General features: G+C 39.2%; 1 protein-coding gene across 1 annotated transcript in view; it reads left to right on the forward strand.

Annotated features, from left to right (window-relative positions):
* The window catches only part of MTPN (myotrophin), a 55,475-nt gene extending 33,683 nt beyond the window's left edge, over positions 1-21,792 (forward strand). The window contains exon 4 of the mRNA XM_062195084.1: positions 18,618-21,792. Coding sequence (XP_062051068.1) covers positions 18,618-18,704 — 87 coding nt within the window. The 3' untranslated portion in view covers positions 18,705-21,792. The remainder of the gene's footprint in view (positions 1-18,617) is intronic.
* Positions 21,793-24,488: the final 2,696 nt, after the last annotated feature.

Genomic DNA, 24,488 nt, shown 5'->3' on the forward strand with positions numbered 1-24,488 from the left:
TGGTATTTTGATTGGTTATCGCGTTGAATCCGTAAATTGTCTTTGGAAGAATGGACATTTTGATTATATTGATTCTTCCAATCCATGAACATGGAAGAGTTTTCCATTTTTTGTGTCTTTTTATGACTTTCTTTAATGTTTTGTAATTCTCATCGTAGAGATCTTTGATATCCTTGGTTAAATTTATCCCAAGGCTTTTGATTTTTTTTTTTTTTTTAGAGGTTCTTTCTCAGCCGTGGCATTGTCTGTGTATACAAAGGGCGTAGATTTTTTTGTGTTTGACTTCATATCCTGATACTTTACCAAACTCTTCTATGAGTTCCAGTAGTCTTAGTGGAGTCTTTTGGATTGCCTCTATATACAATTATGTCGTCTGCAAATAGGGATATTTTGACTTTCTTCTTCTCAATTTGTATCCCTTTGATTTCTTTGTCTTGCCTAATGGTTCTGGCTAAAACTTCCAGGATTGTATTGAATAGCAGTGGTGAGACTGAGCATCCCTGTCTGGTACCAGATCTCAGTGGGAATGCTTCCAGCTTTTCCCCATTCAGTAGGATGTTGGACGTGTGTTTGTCATAAATTGCCTTGATTGTGTTGAGGAATGTTCTTTCTAAACCTAGTTTGCTTAGAGTATTCATCATGAAAGGGTGTTGTATTTTGTCCAATACTTTCTCTGTATTTACTGAGATAATCATATGGTTTTTATTCTTCAATTTGTTAATGTCATGTATCACTTTGATTGATTTGCAAATGTTGAACTTTCCCTGCATAATGTGGATAAACCTTACTTGGACCAGATGAATGATCTTTCTGATGTGTTGTTGGATTCAATTGGCCAGAATTTTGTTGAGTATTTTTACATCTGTGTCCATCAGGGAAATTAGTCTGTAATTCTCTTTCTCTGTTGCATCTTTTCCGGATTTAGGGATCAGTGTAATGCTGGCATCATAGGAAGAATTTGGGAGTATTCCCTCCCTTTCAATTGTTTTAAATAACATGAGAAGAATTGGAGTTAGTTCTTTAAATGTCTGCTAGAATTCACCATTGGAGCCATCCAGTCCTGGGCTTTTTGTTGTTGTTGTTGAGAGGGTCTTTATTACTGATTCAATTTCCATCTTGGTTATGTGTCCGTTTAGGCTCATATAACTCACATAACTACTATATAGTTGAGGTACAGTGTGACCCCAGGCTTAAGCCAGAATCTGATTTATTTTTTTCTCTCAGCTGTTTTCCTTAGTATTCACTATGTTCCTATGGACTCAGCCTATCTGCTAGCCACGTGTATATTAAAATAAGTGTACTTTTGTTTTTCTAGCCAAAGATTTTGTTCTCTGAAAATAAAAACCTCTGTGGGATCCCTTTTTGATTAGGGTTATTTACTAAACTGTCCCCAAGCATACTGTAATCTTTTAGCCATATCTCAAACTATTAATCAGAATTTTTCTAATACTTCCCTTTCCTCCTATGAAAAACAAAACATGGTTACTCTTATGCTATAGAGGACCAAAATCATTGTTCCATTTTTTTTTTGACAGGCAGAGTTAGACAGTGACAGAGAAAGAGACAGAGAGAAAGGTCTTCCTTTTCTGTTGGTTCACCCCCCAAATGGCTGCTGCAGCCGGTGCGCTGCACCAATCCGAAGCCAGGAGCCAGGTCCTCCTGATCATCTCCCATGCGGGTGCAGGGCCCAAGTACTTGGGCCATCCACAGGCCACAGCAGAGAGCTGGTCTGGAAGAGGGGCAACCGGGACAGAATCCAGCACCCCGACCGGTACTGCCGGTGCTGCAGGTGGAGGATTAGCCTATTGAGCCGCAGCGCCGGCCTCCATATTCTCAATCTCAAAGCATTTTGTTCCAGCTCTTTGAGACCTTGTGGTTTTAAGTTTCTGTTGTGATAGAATCTGTATCAAAGAGTTCCTGAAAAGCTGGCATGATTTGCAGACATGTTAGGCCCTAAGATTATTACCCCAGAAATTCTCCTTAAATATGTACCATGTTACTAAATTATTGATTATGAGTTGGTTTTGAACTGGTTTGTTTTTTCTGTCACTTGTGCCCTTCTCATTCTTGTTGTGTCTGAGTCTTAATTTTTGTAGCCAAATAAATGGCATTCAGAGAAGCTATATTGAAGGCAGATCAGTTAAAACCATGTAAAGCTATTATGTTTTACTTGAAAGAAACAGAACTTTTTAACCTTTTTAAAAAGCAGCATGGTAAATTTTAGCTATGCATTTTCAAAATTAATTACTTTGATTTTATTACTACATAAGCTTCTTTAATGGATACCCTGTAAGTTTTTTAGCAAAAAAAAAAAACAATTTTTTTTGGAAATTGACCATGCTCTTTCAAAAATACCTAATTGCTAAAAAAAAAAAAAAAAAGCTAATCCAGTGCATCTTTTAAAAGTTTTAAAACCAGTGTTTATATTGTCTAGTTTGTTCTGCCTTTTCCCAAAAGGAGAATCATATGGATTATTATCAATTCATTTTAAATGAGATATTCTAAGAACTTTTCCAGAACTGTTGACATTTCTCGTATATTATCCAGCTAATATTATCATTAACCTGGGAAAAAAGGCAAAATAATATACAGGAATTCAGGAACTCACTTTGATCACAACTAAGGGAGCTGGAAATCACAAAACCAAACAAAGAGATTGTTAATATATTTGAAACCAAACTTTGATATACTGTATCACTTACAATTTATTATCAACCCAATACATAGATATTATCATCTCCATTTTTATTGATAAGTAACCCTTTGTCTCAAGGAAATCTGACTGCCTGAAAGTCAGATAAAATAATAGAATCAAGATAAGTTCTAAAATTATGACTCAGCAGCATGTATTCTTTCTGTGACTTGAAATTGTCATCCATATTTATTGTCAAGACAGTTATAAGAAATGGATTGTGTACATATTTTTGGGGAGAAAGACATAATCTGTTTAAATTGGCTTTCAATTAGTGAGCTGGTAAATGAAAAAAAAAAAAAAGTTGATCAACAGTTTTATTCAACTGAAGTCAAAATGTTTAATATGGGCCGGCGCCGCAGCTCACTGGGCTAATCCTCCGCCTTGCGTTGCCGGCACACCAGGTTCTAGTCCCAGTCGGGGCGCCGGATTCTGTCCTGGTTGCCCCTCTTCCAGGCCAGCTCTCTGCTGTGGCCAGGGAGTGCAGTGGAGGATGGCCCAAGTGCTTGGGCCCTGCACCCCATGGGAGACCAGGAGAAGCACCTGGCTCCTGCCATCGGATCAGCACGGTGTGCCAGCCTCAGTGCGCCGGCCATTGGAGGGTGAACCAACGGCAAAGGAAGACCTTTCTCTCTGTCTCTCTATCAACTCTGCCTGTCAAAAAAATGTTTAATATGTACAATTGCCATAGATTAAAAGAAATACTGAAAGTCAGTCTAAGAAAAAATAGAAAACCATCTTACCTGTTTACACTGATGTTTTTAAGAAATTTATTTTCTGTGGGTTTTTTTTTTTTTAATCAAGCAGCCTTTTTTTGTTTTTTTAAGATTTTATTTATTTGAGAGGTAGAGTTACAGACAGAGGGAGAGACAGAGAGAAAAGTCTTCCATCTGCTGTTTCACTCCCCAAATGGCTACAACAGCTGGAGCTGGGCCAATCCAAAGCCAGGAACCAGGAGCTTCTTCTGGGTCTCCCATGTGGGTGCCGGCCAAGTGCTTGGGCCATCTTTGACTACTTTCCCAGACCATACCAGAGAGCTGGACTGGAAAAGGAGCAACCAGGACTAGAACCGGCACGCATATGGAATGCCGGTTGCCACAGGTAGAGGATTAACATGTGCCATAGTGCCAGCCCATTCAGCTGATAAATGATAAAACTTGAATCCTCTCCTAAGTATCAGCATACTTGAGCCCCCAAGGAGGTTTCTGAGGTACAAATTTTGCTGCTTAAATTGAGAATCAAATACATAAGGGCTGGAAGTTAGTAGGTGCACTTGCAGATAGAACATTTTTTACTTTAATTACTATCTAGAATAAAATCTGAATAGTTATAGTACATATTTTATGACTATTTGAATTCCAAAAATTATATTCCATAAATTGTGGAATGAGTACGTTTGGTTTCAGAATTTTGTTAGGACTAGTGACCTTCAAAGAACTCAGTAATACTTATGAGAATTGCCAAGATCATGAAGCTGGTAAGAGTATGTCTTAGTATGTTTCCTGCTGCTAGAACAGAATGCTGCAAACTAGGTAATTTACTCACATAATAAACAGAATTTATTTGGCACACCGGTCCGGAGATGGAAAGGCAAAGAGCATTGGTGCCTTTACCTAGAGTCATCTGGAGGCAGAAAGCAGAACAAGAGAATGCCAAACCCACTTGTGTAGCAGACCCACTTGCACAATAACTAACCCACTCTCATGATAGACACATAAATCCATTCATGAGGACAGAGTCCTCCTGACTTAATCACCTCTTATCTCTAAATACTGTTGTATTGGGGGTTAAGTTTCCAACACACACAGTAGACATTAAAGAATTCTCAGGATCACTAGCCATTAGGGCGATGCAAATTAAAACCACCTTGAGCTATATCACCTTACTCCAGTTAAAATAACTATTATCCAAAAATCAAAAAATAAAAATTCTAGAGAGGTTATAGAGAAAAAGGTACCCTAATACACTGTTGGTGAGAAACAAATTGCTACAATCATTATGGAAAGCAGTTTGGAGATTCCTCAAAGAACTAAAAATAGATGTACAGTATGACCCAGCTATCCCACTCCTGGGAAGATATCCACAGGAAATGAAATCAGCATATGAAAGAAATACCTGCATGCCCATGTATAGCAGCTCAGTTTACAGTGGCAAAGATGTGAAATCAACCTAAATGTCCATCAACTGATATTTTATACACACACCCACATACATACCCATGATGAAATACTACTCAGCCATTAAAGAGAGAATGAAATCCTGACAATTTGAACAAAATGGTGGAACTAGGCATCAGTATGCTGTTAAATAAGCCAGACCCAGAATGATATCACATTTTCTCTTATTTGTAGAAGCTAATATATAGAGTATAAAAATTCTGTGGATGTCATATCATTTGGTTTATATTTATAAATATTGCTTAGACAATATACTCTTCTTACCCATGTTATAATCATTGTCATGAATCCCTGAATTTGTGGAAATCTCTTTTCAAGAAAAAATGGTATATATGTGTATGTAAAAAAGGATATAGCTTACAGTTTGCTGTATTTAAATACTTTATATTGAATTAAAATAACTTATCAATAAAAAATAAAGTTTACAACGCATGAACTTTGGGGAACATATTTAAACCATAGGAGAGGGACTAATGTTGTGGCACAGCAGGTTGCTGCTGCTTGGAACACTGGCATTGCACATTAGAGTGCCTGTTCAAGTCCCAGCTACTCCATTTCCCATCCAGCTTCCTGCCAATGCACCCTAGGAGGCTCAAGTGCTTGGGTCCCTGCCACACTTGTGGGAGACCCAGATGGAGTTCAAGGTTTATATAACTTTGTTTCAAGTATAAACATGCTTTTTTATCTAAAACTTTTTTACACCTTGTAACATACTATCTGAATATCCTTGAAGAGGAGTAAAGACTCATTTATACTCTACCCCATCCTCATACTTTCATGATGAATTTTCCCCCTGAAACCTTGAAAATATCTTTCTGTCCTTGCCAAAATGTGATTGTGGATGAGATGTTAAAATTGTATTTTTGTTAGGAGTAATATAAGGACAAATCTAAGACCTGCAACTGAAAATGAACTATAGTTATTATGTCCAAAAAAGAAAGAAAATGAAATGTCATGTGTCTTACTGCTGATATATGTGTAGTGGATTTCCTTTGTTTTTGTTATGTGAATAAGTTGGAGTGGCTACTTGGAAAACTTTTGACACACAGTGCTCCTTAAGAGATTACTGAGGTTGTAAGAGTTGAATTTAAAAAGGGAAAGAGATTGGACAACAGCAACAATATAGCCCACCAGGTAAATAAAAGTTCTCAGCCAGTGCGGTGGTTCATATATGTCGTTCCCCATTGCATAGTGAGTACAGTGGTGCAGATGAAGGAGCTTGGCAATGAAGTTAGAAAACAGATTTAAGGCCTTGTTATGTAATGTAATAGCCAATAAATCACAGACATCTGAACTCAGTGGATTAATAGTATTCATACCTCAGGATTACTCTGAGGATCAAGGAAGGTAATGGTCTGTCCCCTTATTTTTAGTGCAGTACTTGCCACGCTGATGTATTTGTATGTATGGTCCTTCCCTCAGTCCCCAGCTAGACTGTGAAAATATGAGAACCAGCCTGTCGTTCTCCTTGATGCTCCAGCACAATGATCAGTATTTTCTGTGGAGGGCTAGATAGTAAATATTTTGGAGCTTATATGACGGATGGTCTCTGTCACAGGTATCAGAGCACAGAAGCAGCCACATCTGGCACATAATAGAAACTCAGTAAGTAGTTGTTGGATCAACCTGTGAATTAAGACTATGAAAATGTTCTCTAACTTCAAAGTGCTGAACAAATTACATGTCGTATGTAGACCATCCACAAAGTCCTTCATTTCCTCAAAATAGGTTGCACATTTATGAAGGTAATAAGTTACAAACACTGAGTCTTTTCCTAATAATATTTTGAGGGGAAAGGCTGTAGGTAATTTTCAACTAAAGATAGCATAGAACATAAGATTTGGATTTATGAGGGTCTAACTTCTGTAATCTACTGACTGAGCTTGGGCAAGTTTCTTAATCTCTCTGAGAACCTCTGTTTATAGAGTTCAAGAGACTTCTCTCAGAAAAAAATTATAAATTTTATATTGAAATAAAACTGTTGTGTAAACTAACAGTTGATCACTATTCATGTAATCAGCATCTTCACAAAAGCTTTTGTCAAGTTATGTCAGATTATCGGCGTAAGTTTAAGAGTGTCATTCCTGAAATGTTACTAGTCTTGTTTTCCTGGCCTATTTGTTCTTGTTAAAAACTGATGGTATAAAGTGGAATTAGGCTATTTGAGGTAAGAAGCAAATAAAGGTAATGAACAAGTAAAGATACATTATTTTTGTTTCATGCCTAAATGTGTTATCTTTCCAGCTAGGTTGTAGACTATGATTAGAGATAATATGACTTCAATTTATTCTACATAGCAGCTTTCCTCCTCTAGAAAACGTTTATCATCTGAATCATTCACTAAATATAGGCAGGTGAACTCAGTCCTGATTTTAATCAAATGTCCAGCTGAAGGATCTTCAGTGTTGAAACTAAGTTAATATTTTATATGGTGTGTTTATTGGCAGCCTGTTCACAGTGCAGATGTTTTGTTGGTCAACTCAGTACTTTGTCTTCAATGAGTAATACTATAATTGTTTCATTGAGTACCTTACTATGTATGCTTAGTTCTTATCATTTAATTTAATAAACATTTATTGATTGTCTATTACGGCCCAGTATAAGGTGTTGGGATTGCAAAGACTTAAAAATTTGATTCCTGTTGGCAACATATTTAAAGTTCTGAAGCGAGATGAATATGTAAAACAAGTATATCAAAGCAGTGATGATAGTTATTTGTAATACACTGTGGACCTGAGAGAATTAGAGGTCAAGCATGGCCTCAGTAGTCAAGAAGATAGTATGTTATAAAATAAGGGTATCTTTACAACTGTAGGTTGTAAGAAGTTGACATTTTAGCTGAACTGAAAAAACATGGCAAATGCCTAGGATTCTAATAATGAATTGAGGTAACATTTCAAGCAGAAGCATTAATAAGAGTCACAAGGAGGACATGAAAGAGATCACAATACAGTACAGTATGATCGGTTGTTCAGCCTAGGGGGATTCCAAGATGGCAGAATAGCAAAAGGACATACTGCCTTAGGCTAGGAGGAAGTGCATTCCCAGGGGAGAGCTGGAGCGCCATCTGCCGTGAAAACTCCACAGAAGGAAGAGGGAAGCTGTGGATCAGCATGGAAGTTGCAGATTTGCAACAATGAGTGCAAACACAACACATGATCCCTGAAGCCAAGAGATGAAGGAAGTGCCAGCTTTGGAGAGTGAGTTGAGACCAGACCAGCCTAACCCAGTGAAAGAAGAGAACATTTCTGTCTCCCCATTCCCTGCAACAATGCTTGACAACCAGCTGGGAGAGGGTGCCATTTACCATCAGTAGCATATGCATGGACTTGTGCTCATGTCCAGCAGCTGGCAGGGACAAGGTGCCATCTTGACAACAGTAGCAACTGTGTCAGCTCTAGTGGGCAGACACCACAACAGGCAGGGTAAAGGCATCATTCTGAAATCAATAATGGCTGTGGAAGCTCTTGCATACTCGTGGCAACCAGAGGGGAAACGCAGCCATTTTGAAACAAGTAGCAGCTGTGGCAGCTCTTGTGCATGCATGTGATTCAGGGATTTTACCAGAGGGGAAAATCTACGTTCCCCACTGACTTTGATTCTGGCTGGGAGGAATGACAAGGGGCTAGGCGCCCACATAAGACTGTGAGGTGCCTCCAACCTCTCAACATACCACAGACTCCAGGGCTCAAACTCTCAAGGCGGAGCACCCACAGTCAGCTGGCCCTGGGAATGTATCTGCCTCTCCATGGACAGTAGGCTGGTAGGATGGAGTGGATCCTCTACACCCCATGACTATGGGAGCCTTGTGTGCTGAAATGGTGGAAACATGGTGACTATACAACAGAGCACAGGTTATAGCTGGACCCCTGGACAATCACTGTGTCTGATGCCAAAGGCTCAGAGCTCCCTGATTGCCTGGGGTGGGTCATTGTAGTGGGATCCTTGATCACACGAGAACTGCACAGATCCTTTGTGGCTCAAGTAGCAGCACGGGTGAGAAACCCACTGTGGGCTGACCGAGGACATTGATCACCTTGGAATACAAGAGGTGAGGGTGTAGTTATGCCAACAGAAGTGATGATGCCCTCTTCCCTGCTGACAGTAGAGGAGCTATTTGCCCTACCCTGGAACACTGACCAAAGCTCTCTGGTCACACCCAGCACATGCCTCTGGGTATTCACTGAAAAAGCAGACACTCCACCAAGCATAGTTCACAGATAAAATCCATCAGAGGAGGAAACCAACAAATATTTCCACAAATGTCTGAAAATAAATGCAGAAGCACAAGAATAAGGAAGAGAACTCCCCAAAAGGAGCACTACACTTCAAAATTGGAATGTGAAGATGAAGAGAATGATATAATGCCTAAAAGTGAATTCAAAGGATTAATCAGAAGCAGTTAGAAGCAGAATTACAATTTAATAAAATCCATACATGACACGGAAGAAAAATTCTCCCATGAGGTTGAGATTTTGAGAAGAAATCAAACTGAAATATTAGAAATGAAGGATTCAGTATCAAAAAATACAGTGGAAAACCTTAACAACAGACTTGGTGAGGCAGAAGAAAGAATACCCAAACTAGAAGACGAACCTTTGGAAATTTCTCAGACCAAAAAAAAAAAAAAAAATTAAATTAAAAACACTGTTGAAAATATAAGGGATACCATCAAAAGACCCAAGATCTAACATAGAAGTTCCTGAAGTTGTGTAAAGAAAATGTATTGGAAGCCTTATTCAGTGAAATAATTACAGAAAACTTCCCCAATTTGGAGAAAGAAAGGCTTGTCCAGGTACAGTAAGCACATAGGACTCCTAATAGACATGACCAGAAAAGATCTTCACCATGACACATTATAGTAAAACATAAAGGAAGTGTTCTAAAATGTGCCTGAGAGAAGTGCCAGATTACTTTCAAAGAATCCCCAATTAGACTCAAAACTGACTTCTCATCAGAAACCCTACAGGCTAGGAGCAATGCAGAGACATAGTCCAACTCCTAAGAGAAAAATACTGTCAAACCAGAATAACTGTTGCCTGCAAAGTTCTCACTTTTACTTTCTTCCATAACAAAAAAATGAAAAAGTTTGTCACCACTCATCCAACCTTACAAAAGATGCATAAGGATATGATACATACAGAAACACAGAAATATAGTCACCATTATGAAAAAAATGTGAAGACGAAAAAAAGTAAAAGTACAAAGGAAATCCAGAGCAAACAATAGTAATATTTACAGAAAGAAATGGCAGGGTCAAGTCATTACTTATCAATAGTCACCTTGAATGTAAATGGCCTCAACTCTCCAATTAAAAGGTACAGACTGGCTGAATGGATTAAAAAACAAGACTCATCAGTTTGCTGCCCACAAGAAACACACCTCACCAAGAAAGATACATGCAGACTGAAAGTGAAAGGATAGAAAAAAAAATATTCCATGCTATTAGAAGGCAAAAATGAGCAGGTGTAGCCATCCTAATATCAGACAAAATAGACTTTAACACAAAAACTGTTAAAAGAGACAAAGAAGGGATCAATTCAACAGCAAGCTGTTACAACAAATATATATATATGCACTCAATGCCAGGGAGCCTGGCTATTTAAAACAAATGTTAATGGATCTAAAGGGGACATAGACCCCAATACAATTGTAATGAACTAGACAAAAAAACAACAAACAATAGAGCTAATCAACACTATGGACCAAATGGACCTAACAGATACCTACAGAACCTTTCATCCCACAATTGGAGAATACTCACTTTTTAACATCAGTGCATGGAACTTTCTCTAAGATAGACCACATACTACCATAAAGCAAGTCTGAGCAGATTCAAAAAGTTGAAATCATACCATGCATCTTTTCTGATCACAATGGAATGAAGCTAGAAATTAACAACACAAAAATATAGAACATATGCAAATAGATGGAGACTGAACAACATGCTCCTGAATGCATAGTGGGTCATAGAAGAAATCAAAAGGGAAATCAAAAAGTTTCTGGAAATGAATGAAGATAACAATAAAATATCAAAACTTATGGATAGAGCAAAAGCAGTGTTAAGAGGCAAGTTTATAGTAATCAGTTCCTATATCAAGAAATTTTGGAAAGGCATCAAATAAATGAGCTATTAGTGCATCTCAAGAACCTAGAAAAACTGCAACAAACCAAACCCAAACTTAGTAGGAGGAAAGAAATAATTAAAATTAAAGAAATAAAATTAAGAAAGAATACAAAAGAGCTATGAAATGAAGAGTTTAAATGAGGAGCTTAAAAAAAAAAATAGGTACGCCGTTAGCCCAACTGAGTCATGAAGACATGGAAAACTGAACAGACCAATAACCAACACAGAGACTGAGTCAGTAAAAAGACATTCCTCCCAACAAAGAAAATCCCAGGGCTGGACGGCTTCATTGCTGAATTTTACCAGACATTTAAAGAACTAACTACAGTTCTTCTCAAGCTATTCAGAATAATTGAAAGGAAGGAAATCCTCCCAAACTCCTGTGAAGCCAGCAGAAAAAGAAAAAAAGATACAACAGAAAAAAAAACCTATAGACCAATATCCCTGAGATGCACAGATGCAAAAATCCTCCCCCCCCCAAAAAAAAAAAAAAAAACTAGCTAATCTAATCCAACAACACATCAGAAAGATGGTTCACCCAGACCAAGTGGGATTTCTCTCTGGTGGTACATGGATGGTTCAGCATTCACAAATCAATAAATATATCACATTAACAAACCTAAGCATAAAAACCATATTATTTCAACAGATGCAGAGAAAGCATTTGATAAAATACAGCATCCTTTCATGATGAAAACTTTAAGCAAGCTGGGTATAGGAGGAACATTCCCCAAACAAATAAGGCAATTTTAAGACAAACCCTCAGGCAGCATTATATTGAATGAGGAAAGCTAGGAAGGTTTCCACTAAGATTGGGTGGATACCCACTTTCACCATTGCTGCTGAATACAGTCCTGGAAGTTTTAGCCACAGCCACTGGGCAATAAAAAAGAAATCAAAGGTGGCCGGCGCCATGGCTCAATAGGCTAATCCTCCACCTGCAGCACCATCACACTGGGTACTAGTCCCGGTCGGGGCACCGGATTCTGTCCCAGTTGCACCTCTTCCAGTCCAGCTCTCTACTGTGGCCCAGGAGTGCAGTGGAGGATGGCCCAAGTGCTTGGGCCCTGCACCCGCATGGGAGACCAGGAGAGGCACCTGGCTCCGGGCTTCAGATCAGCGCGGTGCACCGCCCGCAGTGGCCATTGGAGGGTGAACCAACAGCAAAGGAAGACCTTTCTCTCTCTCACTGTCCACTCTACCTGTCCGAAAAAAAAAGGGGGGGGGGGTTAAAAGGACGAAGTCATTTGGCTTTATTTGCAGGTGACATGAGTCTGTATATAGAGGGAACAAAAGATTCCACTAAGACCATTGGAACTCAAAAGAGTTTGGTAAAGTGGCAGAATATAAAATTAACACACACAAGTCAATAGCTTTTGTAGTCATAGACAATGCCATGGCTGAGAAAGAACTTCTATGATGAATCTCATTCACAATAGCTACGGAAAAAATTAAATACCTTGGAATACTTATAACCAAGGCAATGAAAAGTCTCTGTGATGAAAATTACAAGACATCAAAGGCAGAAATAGAAGAAGACATAAACACACACACAAACTCTTCCATGTTCAATTTGAAGAACTAATATCATAAAAATGTCCATAGTACTAGAAGCAATCTACAGATTGAATGAAATCCCAATCAAAATACCATCAGGGCCGGCGCCGCGGCTCAATAGGCTAATCCTCCGCCTTGCGGCGCCGGCACACTGGGTTCTAGTCCCGGTCGGGGCACCGATCCTATCCCGGTTGCCCCTCTTCCAGGCCAGCTCTCTGCTGTGGCCAGGGAGTGCAGTGGAGGATGGCCCAAGTGCTTGGGCCCTGCACCCCATGGGAGACCAGGAGAAGCACCTGGCTCCTGCCATCAGACCGGCGCGGTGCGCTGGCCGCAGCACGCCTACCGTGGCGGCCATTGGAGGGTGAACCAACGGCAAAGGAAGACCTTTCTCTCTATCTCTCTCTCTCTCACTGTCCACTCTGCCTGTCAAAAATTTAAAAAAAAAAATACCATCAGTATTCTCAGGTCAAGAGAAAATGATACTAAAATTCATATGGAAACATAAGAGACCCCACATAGCTAAAGCAATCCTAGACAACAAAAACAAAGTGGGGGGCATCACAATACCAGATTTCAAGGCACACTACAGAGCAGTTAAAATGAAAACAGCCTGGTACTGGCACAAAAATAGACATGTAGACCAATGGAACAGAATAGAAACTCCAGAAATCAATCCATTTATGTACAACCAACTTACCTTTGACAGAGTAGCTAAAATCAATCCCTGGAGAAAGGACAGTCAACAAATGGTGCTGAGAAAATTAGATCTCCATGAATCAAGACCCCTACCTTACACCTAATACGAAAGTCAACTCAAAATGGATAAAAGACCTAAATCTCTGACCTGATACCATCAAATTACTAAAGAGAACATTGGGGAAACTGCAAAACATTGGCATAGGTATAGACTTTTTGGAAAAGACCCCAGAAGCACAGGTAATCAAAGCCAAAGTAGGCAAATGGGATTACATCAAGCTGAAAAGTTGCTGCACTGCAAAAGGAACGCTCAGCAAAGTAAAAAGGCAACTGACAGAATGAGAGAAAAACTATTTGCAAATTATGCCACTGATAAAGAATTAATATCCACAGGACCAGTGCTGCGGTATAGCAGGTTAAAGCCCTAGCCTGCAGCACCAGCATCCCATCTGGGTGTGTGCCAGTTCAAGTCCTGGCTGCTCCATTTCTGATCCAGCTCTTTGCTATGGCCTGGGAAAACAGTGGAAGATGGCCCAAGTCCTTGGGCCCCTGCACCTGCGTGGGAGACCTGGAGGAAGCTCCTGGCTCCTGATCAGCTCAGCTCTGGCCGTTGCAGTCATCAGGGGAGTGAACAAACAAGTGGAAGACCTCTTTCTGTAAAACTTTGAAAAAAATAAAAAATAAATTTTAAAAAATTTATATCCAGAATCTATAAAGAGCTCAAGAAATTTAACAAGAAAACAAATGATCTAGTTAAGAAATGGGCAAAGGACTTGAACATGTGTTTTTCAACAGAGGGAATTCAAATTGCCAACAGACACATGAAAAAATGCCCAGAATCACTGGCTGTCAGGGAAATGCAAATCAAAACCACAATGAGATTTCACCTCACCTCTATGATACAGAAGTTAACAATAAATGCTGGTGAGGATGTTGTAAAAAAAGATACCCTAATCCATTGTAGGTGAGATTATATACTAGTACAGCCAATTTGGAAGACAGTATGGAGACAGCTCAGAAAGCTGAAAATAAATATTATGACCCAGCAATCCCACTCTTGGGAATTTACCCAAGGAAAATGAAATAAACAAATGAATGTTATCTATACCCCCACGTTTTTTGCAGCTCAGTTCACAATAGCTTCAGTTATGGAATCAACCCAGATGTCTATCAACTGATGACTTGATAAAGAAATTGTGGTATAGCTACACTATGGAATACTACTCAGCCATTAGAACAAAATCCTATCTTTTGCAACAAAATGTGCACAACTGGAAATCATTATATTTATTTAAATGAGCCATTCCCAAAAAGTCAAATACCCTGTGTTTTCTCTGATCTGTGGTAACAAAGTGCCAAAAATGTATAGGAGTGAAAATGACATTTTGAGCCTCAGTGATTTTTACAGCCCTGAACAGTATTTTTTATTTTTCCTCCCTCCTTCCCCCTTCTTCCTCGCCTCCTCCCCTTCTCCCCTCTTCCTTCTTCTATTTGTTGCATTCTTTACTTAATGTAGGGTTAATCTTATGAGTATAAAGTAAACAAATTAGATCAATGTAAAAAATCAAAAGAAGTTTAGAAGAGGAAAAAGGAAGTGTTGCTGGGAAGTTTCACTATATTCCTGAATCTGTGTACATGAAATTTTTGTGCCTTAAATAAAATTTTAAAGTAAAAATTTAAAAAAAAAAATTGTTCAGCCTAACTACACGTAGGATAGAAAGGATTTTAGCAAGAAGGACACCTAGAGATGTAGGTAATGAGTGTCTTTCTCCCTTATCTACATTATCTTTTGTAAGGATATTATTGAAGGCTTGTGGGTAGTTGTGTAATATAGTCAGACATGCATTTTAGAAAAATGACTGAGACTGATTCATGAAGTCTAAATTGGATGGTAAAGGAAGTAAAAACAGAAAACTGCTGTATCACAATGTTTATATGAAGATCCTGAACTAAGAGTAATGGTAGCCATGGAGAAGCAAAGACAGATGGAAAATGTTCAGAATGGTGCAGTTTAAAAACCTAGTGACTGATTATGTGGGAAATTAACAAAAATTGCAAAGAATGTCCACATTTCCTACAAGGTATAGTGTTCTTCACATGATAAAGATATTGAAAAAGGAACAAATTTGTAGGAAAAGATTATGGGCTCATTTTAGAAGAGGTAAACTTGAAATATTTGTGAAACTTACATCTAAATATCAAAACCTGTATACACACACACACTCACACTAAATAATAGATTTAATGTTCAGGATAGATGGTAAGGATAAGGAAAAAGACTAGACATGGCTGCAGTGATCAAGGGAAAGCACATTGAACAAGGAAGAGTTCCCAAAACCAGAAGCATAGAAAACACCAATATATTTCAGGCCAGCCAGAGGAAGAAAGGTGGTTGAGGGAGTGAAGAGGGGGAGGGGAGCAAGAAGGAGGAAAGGCAGGCTAGATATGAGAATATGGTAGGTAGCGTTTTGAGCGGTAGGGCTCTAATAAGTTAGGAATAAGGCTGTCAATCACTGTTAAGCTACCATAAATGCTGCCAGAACCTGACAATACTTATTCCCAACAATAGAAGTCAAGTTGTAAATTGCCTGCCATGTCTATTTTTTCTCATCGTTTTAGAAATTGATCCCTGGGTTTCAGTTCCACACGTGGCAGCCTACCTGAGATTTGTATCTCAGCTTCCCTTGTATTTGTATCCTCAGCTTCATCTGTTTATTTGAAAGGCAGAATAACAGAGAAAGGGAGGGCAGTCTTCCATTGATTGGTTCACTTCACAAATGCATTCAACAGTCAGGGCTGGGCCCTGCTGAAGCCAAGAACCCAGAACTCCACCTAGGACCCAAATACTTGGACCATTATCTGCTGCCTCCCAGACACATTAGGAAGCAGAGTAGCCAGGACTTGCCTTAGCACTCTGATATGTGAGGGTTTCCCAAGAAGCAGCTTAACCATTGCACCATGGCACTCTTCTTGTCTGTGTGTCTTAAGTCTGGACTAATATGATGTGCACAGATAATGTGTGCCACTTCTAGATCATTATCTCAAATATAAAGCCACTTGCTGTCGACATCCCCACCCTCCTGTCCAGCAGACTGGAAGCAGATGTGGAGGTTAGGATGGAGAGAGAGCATGGGAGAGCAACAGAACCACACTACCAACCTTAATATGGCTAATACTGGACCATCTGGAGAGCAAGAACTAACTTAGCTTAGTCCATTGTGCTTTGGGTTCTCTATTGTAATTTGGGAAGAAAAGGTAATTTATGTAACTCTTAAAAATATTTCATCAGCTCAATATTTTCAGTTGCAAATAGCAGGAATAGAAGGGAGTTTTTGAAAAGGTTGTACTCTAGTCATAGATTGTACTCATAGAATCACCAGGAAAGCCGGAAGACCAGGATGATAAGAACTCAAGGCTGTGGTAACTCCAGGACTCTGGGTAGCACAAACTTCGCAGTTTCATCTGGTTATGCCACAGATACAATTCAGCTCTAACTTACTCCTCTGCTTCTTTTGATCTCCAATCAAAATTCAGAGCCTAGGACAGAGCTCCTGCTTGACTTAAATATCTTTGTCACATGGCAAGAAAAGTACATGGTACTCTGATTTATAGTCCTAGGACTCATACAGCAGGGCTCAAATGACTCTCCAAAAAATGAAGTCATAAAAGAAGGAAAAAGCAACAGATTTCAACACAATATGTGACAGTGATTTACAATGCTAATCATAAGAAACAATAGTCATCCAAATGAGTAAGAAAACATTTCTTTTGAATGTGGTAATCCCAATTATTGTCACTCAGCCTATGCTGTAGGAATTGAAGTTTTCACTTCCTGATTTCCCTCCCACTTGAATATGAGTTCCATGTCTTCCATAAAGCAGAGAAATTAAATTAGAAAATGAGGAAGTAGAGCCCTTTGGTGACCTTAAGGAGGACTTGGTGATAGTTGTACACTGCCTGGAATGCCCATTATTTCCTCCATAGTATACCCAACAGTGTATATGTACTTCTCAGGACTCAACCAAGCATTACTCATGTAGGATGACTCTCACTTACACCTCTCTACCACATCCTATTCTCATCAGCAGGCCACTCATTCCTGGGCCTAGCACTGTTAACTCGCCTCATCCCATTGGGTCGTATCAGTTTGACTGTCTCCCATACCAGCCTGACTTGTAGACCCTGTTTAGTTTTCTTTGATTCTCTGGTCCTTTTAACAGGATCTGTACATTCTGTTAGTATTTGTGGAACAAATGAATGGATAGATTTGCCAAAGGAAAGGGGCAAGACATTTCCTGTGGAGTCCCATGTGTATAAAGGCACCGCATATAGCACGTTAGGGAATTGGTGAGATATTCTGCAGGATGAGAGCCTAGAAAGGTTAATGGGGAAAAGACTGGTAAATTTGACTAGAGTTAGTCTCTAAAGGACCATTTATTCCGAGTTAGACAAGTCTGCAGGCCTCAGGAACTTAACAGAATGAATGAGCAGAGCTGGATGTGACACTGAATCTGGAGCTGAAGCTGGCAAAGAGAACCCTCAGGTCATAGAATATTATTATTCTAGGAGCGAAAAGGTTCAGACCTGGTTGTGTACAAACTCGCCTGCTATGAACTAGACACTTCCAAGTGCTAGGTGTCCGGAAGTGAATAATATAGACAAGATTTCCACTATCATGGAGCTTTGATTCAAGAATGGAGGACAGATAAAACAGTGCACAGACCCAAAGGTACACATACACATTTGCAAAACTAAAACATCGTGTTGCAGATAACGTGTTCCAGGACAGTACTCTCTAGGTTAAGCATTCAGAGCAATCTTGGATTTGCACTAAAGATTTCCCTAGAACATAAAAGGGAACCTGCTTAGAGCCTATATCCCAGTCACTTACTACTAAATTTTCATAAGAAAGATGACTAACGTCCTGTGTTTTTAATGTCTAATAAATATGAACTCTGCAGTGAGTATTACAAAGAAGAAAAGTAATTTTGAAATAGGAGTAATTTCTCCCTAAAAGAGGCTTACTTGTTTCCTCTTTCATACTATACATGGGGATATTATTTTTTAGAACTTGATTTATTAGGTAAATATGATAGTACAAAAGACCCAGTCATTACCCATGTTAATGTCAAAGGGTATTTGTAGCTTAAAATTCTGAATGCCTTGAAAATAATATAATACAGCAGTTTTAAAATTTAACCCAAACCCAGCCAGCTTTTTTGTTTGCTTGTTTCAGAATGGACTCTGTTAGTAAGGAATTTTTAATTCTCAGTGTAAACACTAACTCTGCCACACAATCTATTGCAATGTTCTCTTTTCCCAGTTGTGGGTTCACTTAATGATGAAGGTCCTCCCCTCTCTTTTCCAGGGTGCTGATAAGACTGTGAAAGGTCCAGATGGACTGACCGCCCTTGAAGCCACTGACAACCAGGCAATCAAAGCTCTTCTCCAGTGATGGATAGATGGACTGATAACTCGGACGAATGACTCTCCTGTGGCCTCACACTGCTGCCTGTCTGTCTATCACTCTCTATCTGCCAGCTTCTTCAGCTAAATACTTTATGAGGGGTGAGGGGAGAGAGAAATGCATAAAAAATCAGACTACCAGGAAAAAGTAAAAGGAAACAATGCTTTGGAGGAGAGGGAAGAAAGCATGATCAGACTTTTCTAGGATTCCTGATCAAGTCAGCCTCTTCCATTTCTAATGAACTACACAGTTTATAACCCCAGGGAGAGCAAAGACAAAATATACCAGGAACATGTGACCTTCTCAGCTCCCTAGCTAGTTTGTTAATTAGTTTGTGTTGGAAATCTAATTGTACAAAGGCCAACTCCACATATTTGGTAGCCCTCGCTGCAAGCAGTAGTGGCTGCTGCGATGTCAACTTAGGGTGCTGAGATAAGCAATTAGCTCTAGCCTTCTGCCTTAAGAATGCACTCTCCTGGGGACTCCCTGGCACCGTTAAGAGCGCTGCCTGTGGTTGGTGACCAAATCTTCCTCAGTGACCTCGAGCTTTATGTGAAAGCTCAGTTAAGGTGAGGAGGGGCACACTCCTAAATTGCTGGGTGACTGAACTTTGGATTTTCTCTCCCCTTTCACATGGATTTCATGTCTCTAGATAAAACTGACTAGTTTTATTTATAAAATCCTAAATTTTAGAAGTCTAAAGGAGAAATCATTCCAGTATGCATATTTTTTCTCCTCTAGATTCAGACATTTATATAACATTGAAACACTTTCAAACTCCTGCTGGTAGTTAAAGGGGATTTAAAAATAGAATCATAGCCATATGTGTGTTAGTATCATATAAAGAAAGAACAGTTGTGTTAGTACCTTATGGATATTTTCTTTATTTCCTATTTGAATGGATTGACCTCAGTTACTTTGGAGAATCAAGGAACATTGTTTGGAATGCCTGTCTCAGACCTATCTTGGATGCTGATTATTTAGTGTACCAAAGCTATCACTGGGGTAAGATTTACTGTTTGGACAAATTTAGCCCCATCCCTTCAAAAATGTGCTTGTTACCAGGTTCCCCTGAGCTGGTGATAGGTTTCTGCTGAACATATGCCAACCCACCTATATATATTTAATGGCTTTTTTATAAATCATACATTGCATAAAATATGACAACTTCAAAATATACTCATATTGTGTTCTTAGAATACAGTGCCCTAAAATGATGTTCTTATGACCTGCCTGGAGAAAATTTAGACATATCTCCAAATATTTATTTCAGAGGCAGTACAATTAATTAAAATATATACCTTTAAATTTGTTATCTTGAACTTAAAATATTAAGATTCCTTTGTCGTGTAAGCTTACTGAAAATACTGGAGTTTTTCCTTAAGGCCAACTCATGCAATAATTGAATGTACCTCAAATTTTTAAAGACGCGGGGAGGAGGGTACATTTAGGGACTTACATTCAGATTGTGGATAATAAAGAATTAATGATTTTTAAGGCAGTGTAGCATTCATTCTACAGTAGGGTTAAACCATGATCAAAAAAGGTCAGTTTGGCTAATAACAAGTTTTACTGATCAGTTACTAATTGGTTGGTTGGCATGTGTGGGTGTGTATGTGTGTGGGTGTGGGTGTTGTGTGGGTGTGTGTGGGTTTTCTCCCATGAATCCTTTTTTTAATCCTGTGGCTTTTTCACTTACAACTAGCCTAACCCTGTAATTTTCTTACATCCAAGAATACAATCACAAAAGAGTGGTTTAAATACTTTGATATATTTGGCTAGTTCTGATAACTTAATGCAGCCTATTAGAGTTGGACATCCTCATTGAACCTGGAGGGCATTCTATCAGTCTGTAACTATCAACATAGTGCACCAGGGTATCTTTGTTCCACCTCTTGGCATAATGCTATTCAAAAGGATTGAGTTTTACCCATTACTTTCCAAGTGCTTTCTTGTAGTTGGCTATTGTAGAGAGTGTGTTGTCCTATCATTCCTAAACTTGGTCTTCTTTCTATGTAATTACGGTAGAGAAACCATTGGGATTCTTTGTACAGTTTGTCCTGATCTGATGTTCCTTGTAATGCAGTAGAGGCTATCTCGCCTTCCCTCTTCTATCTCAGCCATTTTGTAAACCCCATAATTATGAAGCAATTGCCTGAGAAATTAACATATAAAGATAGAATAGTATAGACTGACCAAGGTGGTTTACAATTTTTTTAAGTAGGTTATTTATAATGTATTTCTAAACCACTTGGCAGAGATTCACAACACTTAATGTTCATATTTTGAGTAAAGGAAGCTAAAACTGTCTGCTTTTTGGTACTACATGCATTAGCAAATGGTTAAGTAAGTTTTGTTCTCCACTAAAATACTGTTTAACATCTCAGAAAAGATCTTGCATGTTCCGTAGTTTTGTATTAAATCAGTCATTTCATATGCACTATCTCAAGTAAAAACAGGTGGTTTACCTGTTGACTGTAGTGTACTAACAAGGTCCCTCTTGAAGTTATAGTTCATAGACAACACCTAAGTATCCCAAGTAGTTGCTAACCTTTCTGAACCCATTTGGGCATGAAGGAGAAATAGTAGGTAGATGCAGTATGTGAAAGCTGCAAACAAGTAGGCCCTTCATTCATTGATTTTTTTTTCCCACCGATAATGGATTTTTAAATCTATGTGTTCCTATTTGATTTTTTTTTCCTAACACTTCAACTGAGCTACTGTTTTCTTCCATGCAATATCGTATACTCAATTGTGTATAGAAGAAGCTGGTAAGAGTGCCCTCCTACATAAATAAGCAATTGCAGTGTTTTGCATGCAAAATTTAAAAAATTTAAATTGTCCTGATTCTATTTTGTAAATGGAGAAACAATCATATCTTTCTAAGCAGTAATGGAGGAAGACTAGTGCTTTGTGCATTTTGATATATTTGAGTTCATTTTTTCATAATGTCATACTTTTGACACAATTGGGTCTCTCATGAGTATCCTAGTTCCTGTACATCCGAATGCTAAATAATACTGTGTTAAAGTTTTGTGTTGCAAGAACAAATGGAATAAACTTGAATTGTGCTACAGCCAATGTGTCAGCAGCATTTTCTCCCTCAGTTACAATCTCTTTGCTTTTCCAGTCTTCTCTATAACTATACTAGAATGTTGACTGACTCCGAATTTTAATTAAGTTATTCTGCTACTTGAAAAAATTAAGTAGAAAGAAAAATATTATCAAAAATTTAGTTGAAATAAACCATATTGGTCATGAGAAGGATTTTGCTTTTGTATTGGTATCCTGGTACAAATTGTTTTACTGTAAATGTTCAGTAACATTCCTGGCTGAGTGGGGCAAGGTGTAGCCTGAACCTCCCAGAGCATCTTTCTTGGTATTGAAGAAAACAATCACAAGCACTTTCTGAGGGTCTGCTTTTCAGGATATATGATCAAAACTGATTATATATGACATTAGTTGGATTCTGTTGTGTCTTGTCAACACTAGTAATTCACCTCTGAGATGGTCCAGCAGTGATAGAAAAAAACACATGCCAATGCTAAGATACAGCAAAAGGTGTCCCTCAGAACTTTGCTGTTGTCAGCTGAAGCCCCTCCCCTCCTCACCTCATGTCTGCCTTTCCAACAACAACAACAAAAAAAACACACTTGGGGTCTATAAACATTTATATCTGCCTAAATATATTTTAAATGATTCACTTTCCTATAATGATTGAAGAGCAGACTGGTATATGTGGATGGAATTTACACACGGAGGAAAGAGCGAACTTGGATTGATTCATTTGTGGTTAAAGAAAGCTCTCACAGGACTTTGACACAGCATGGTATTCTCATCTGCCAGGAGATTTTTTCCTTTTTCTGCAAGATCAGTGCTTCTCAAGATGTGGTCGCTAGACCACCAGCAGCAGCAAAAGCATAACCTAAAAACTTCCAGGCCCCAGCTGAGACTGAATCGAGCTGTGGAGCTGGACCTAGTCATTCTATTAAAGCCTAAAGGCTGAGGACCATTGTACATGCCCAAGGGGAGAAAGAAAGTCAAAAGCCTATAAATAGGCTGTCATCAGGCATGACTTCCTAGAAAGACTAGGAACCTATGCGTGGTTTTTCACAACATTTTAGACATTTTTGAAGCTCTCTCATATTCATAGACTTCGAATTTTTTACAACAAAGTGAACATCTTTTCATTTTCCACAAACCTTGACGTAGTACCCTCATATAAATTTCTGTAGATAGTACTTCCATAGTCCACTACAGTCCAATTCCCATAGCTGAATTCTTGATTGATTTGGGCAGTGCCTTACCCAAATTATTTCTTTGAATTAAAAAGGGGGGAGGGGACATTGGGAGTGCAGGAATACATAAGGAATTCTTGGGAACTATGCCATAAACTGTAGTCTCTAAGTGCTTCTCATGTTGCAGTCGTGGGGTTGTAACAAGCACTGAGTGTGTGCCCATGAGCTCTGCCTGCTCCAGTTCTATGGCAGGAGAGCCAAGCTGAGGGGCCCAACACTGCCCTGTGGAGTGCTTTGAGATGGATCAGATCCCCTGCAGGGGGTACACCACAGGCCTGGGCCTGGGCCTGGGCCTGGGCCTGGGCCAGGTTCTCTGGAGTGGAGTGCTGCCCCATTTTCCTTCTCTTGGTTTCATCTTTACCCTGTCCTCCCAGACATGTTCTATTTCAGGTCAGTTATCTTCCCCAGTACCAACTGGATCTTCACACATCACGCATGGAACATTTTTCTTTAAGTTGTTTTACTGTATGGAAATTTAGTTGCTGATTGAGAAGAGAAATTTTCAGCAGATTCAGTAGCATCTGAATTGACATTAACTATTTTTTCTGAATTATTCATGTCAAACCATTACATCGTAAGTTGTAAGAGCAGCTTTGGTTAAGCAATCCTACCTAAGAAAAAATGGGCTGTTAGAACCATGAGGCTAACCAAGTGTCACTGTCCCTAAATACTGGCCAGGTAGCCTCCTGGACTCTACTGGTATTGCCAACTCAGGTTAGTGAAATGACAAATACCAAAGTCACAACGATTCATTGAGGAAACGCTGACTATGGCGGCAAACACAGGTCACTGGGCCATTGTGCCATACTGAACACAGCTGTAAATGCCATAGCAAAACAAAGGGCCAGCTGGCCACCCCAGCAGCTTCTGTGCATTGAGCTGCTGCAGCAGGACGGTGGGTCACATGGCTGGTGGCACTTAGCAACGGCATCTCACTCTCACAAAGGGAAATAATACATAGGCAACTCCTAGCTATCACCAGCTGTGCAGGGTACTTGCTGGGTAACTAACATTTTGTAAAGGATGTGCAATTTCCCAAGGTTTTACCAGCAAACCTGAAAATACATGCTGCACCTGCATGTCCACTTCCTGGCGTCTAGGAGGGTCCCGTGTGTGTATGCCCATCCCCTGAGACCAGCTGCCAAATCTAGCTGCATTTCACCTTGCTTGTGATTTCCCAAATTTCCATCAGCTTGAAAGTACCAAACTCATTTGTTAGTTTCCCAATTAAAAGTCCATGAGATTATACCTCAACACTGTAGACCTAGATACTATCATAATACCCATTTTTATCAAAAACTATTTAAGGGAATTAGAGTTTATGACATGAAGCTCATTTCAACTTTTTAACTGAGCTGTAATCCAGGCACCATCCTGTTTTATGTGAACGGACCCATTTTATCTTCAGAGTAACCCTAGGAGATAGAACTACTATCATTCCCATATCCAGGTGAATGTTCGGGAAGTTAGTCAA

This window comes from Lepus europaeus, chromosome 1 (genome assembly GCF_033115175.1).
Source record: "Lepus europaeus isolate LE1 chromosome 1, mLepTim1.pri, whole genome shotgun sequence".
Classification (NCBI taxonomy): Eukaryota; Metazoa; Chordata; class Mammalia; order Lagomorpha; family Leporidae; genus Lepus; species Lepus europaeus.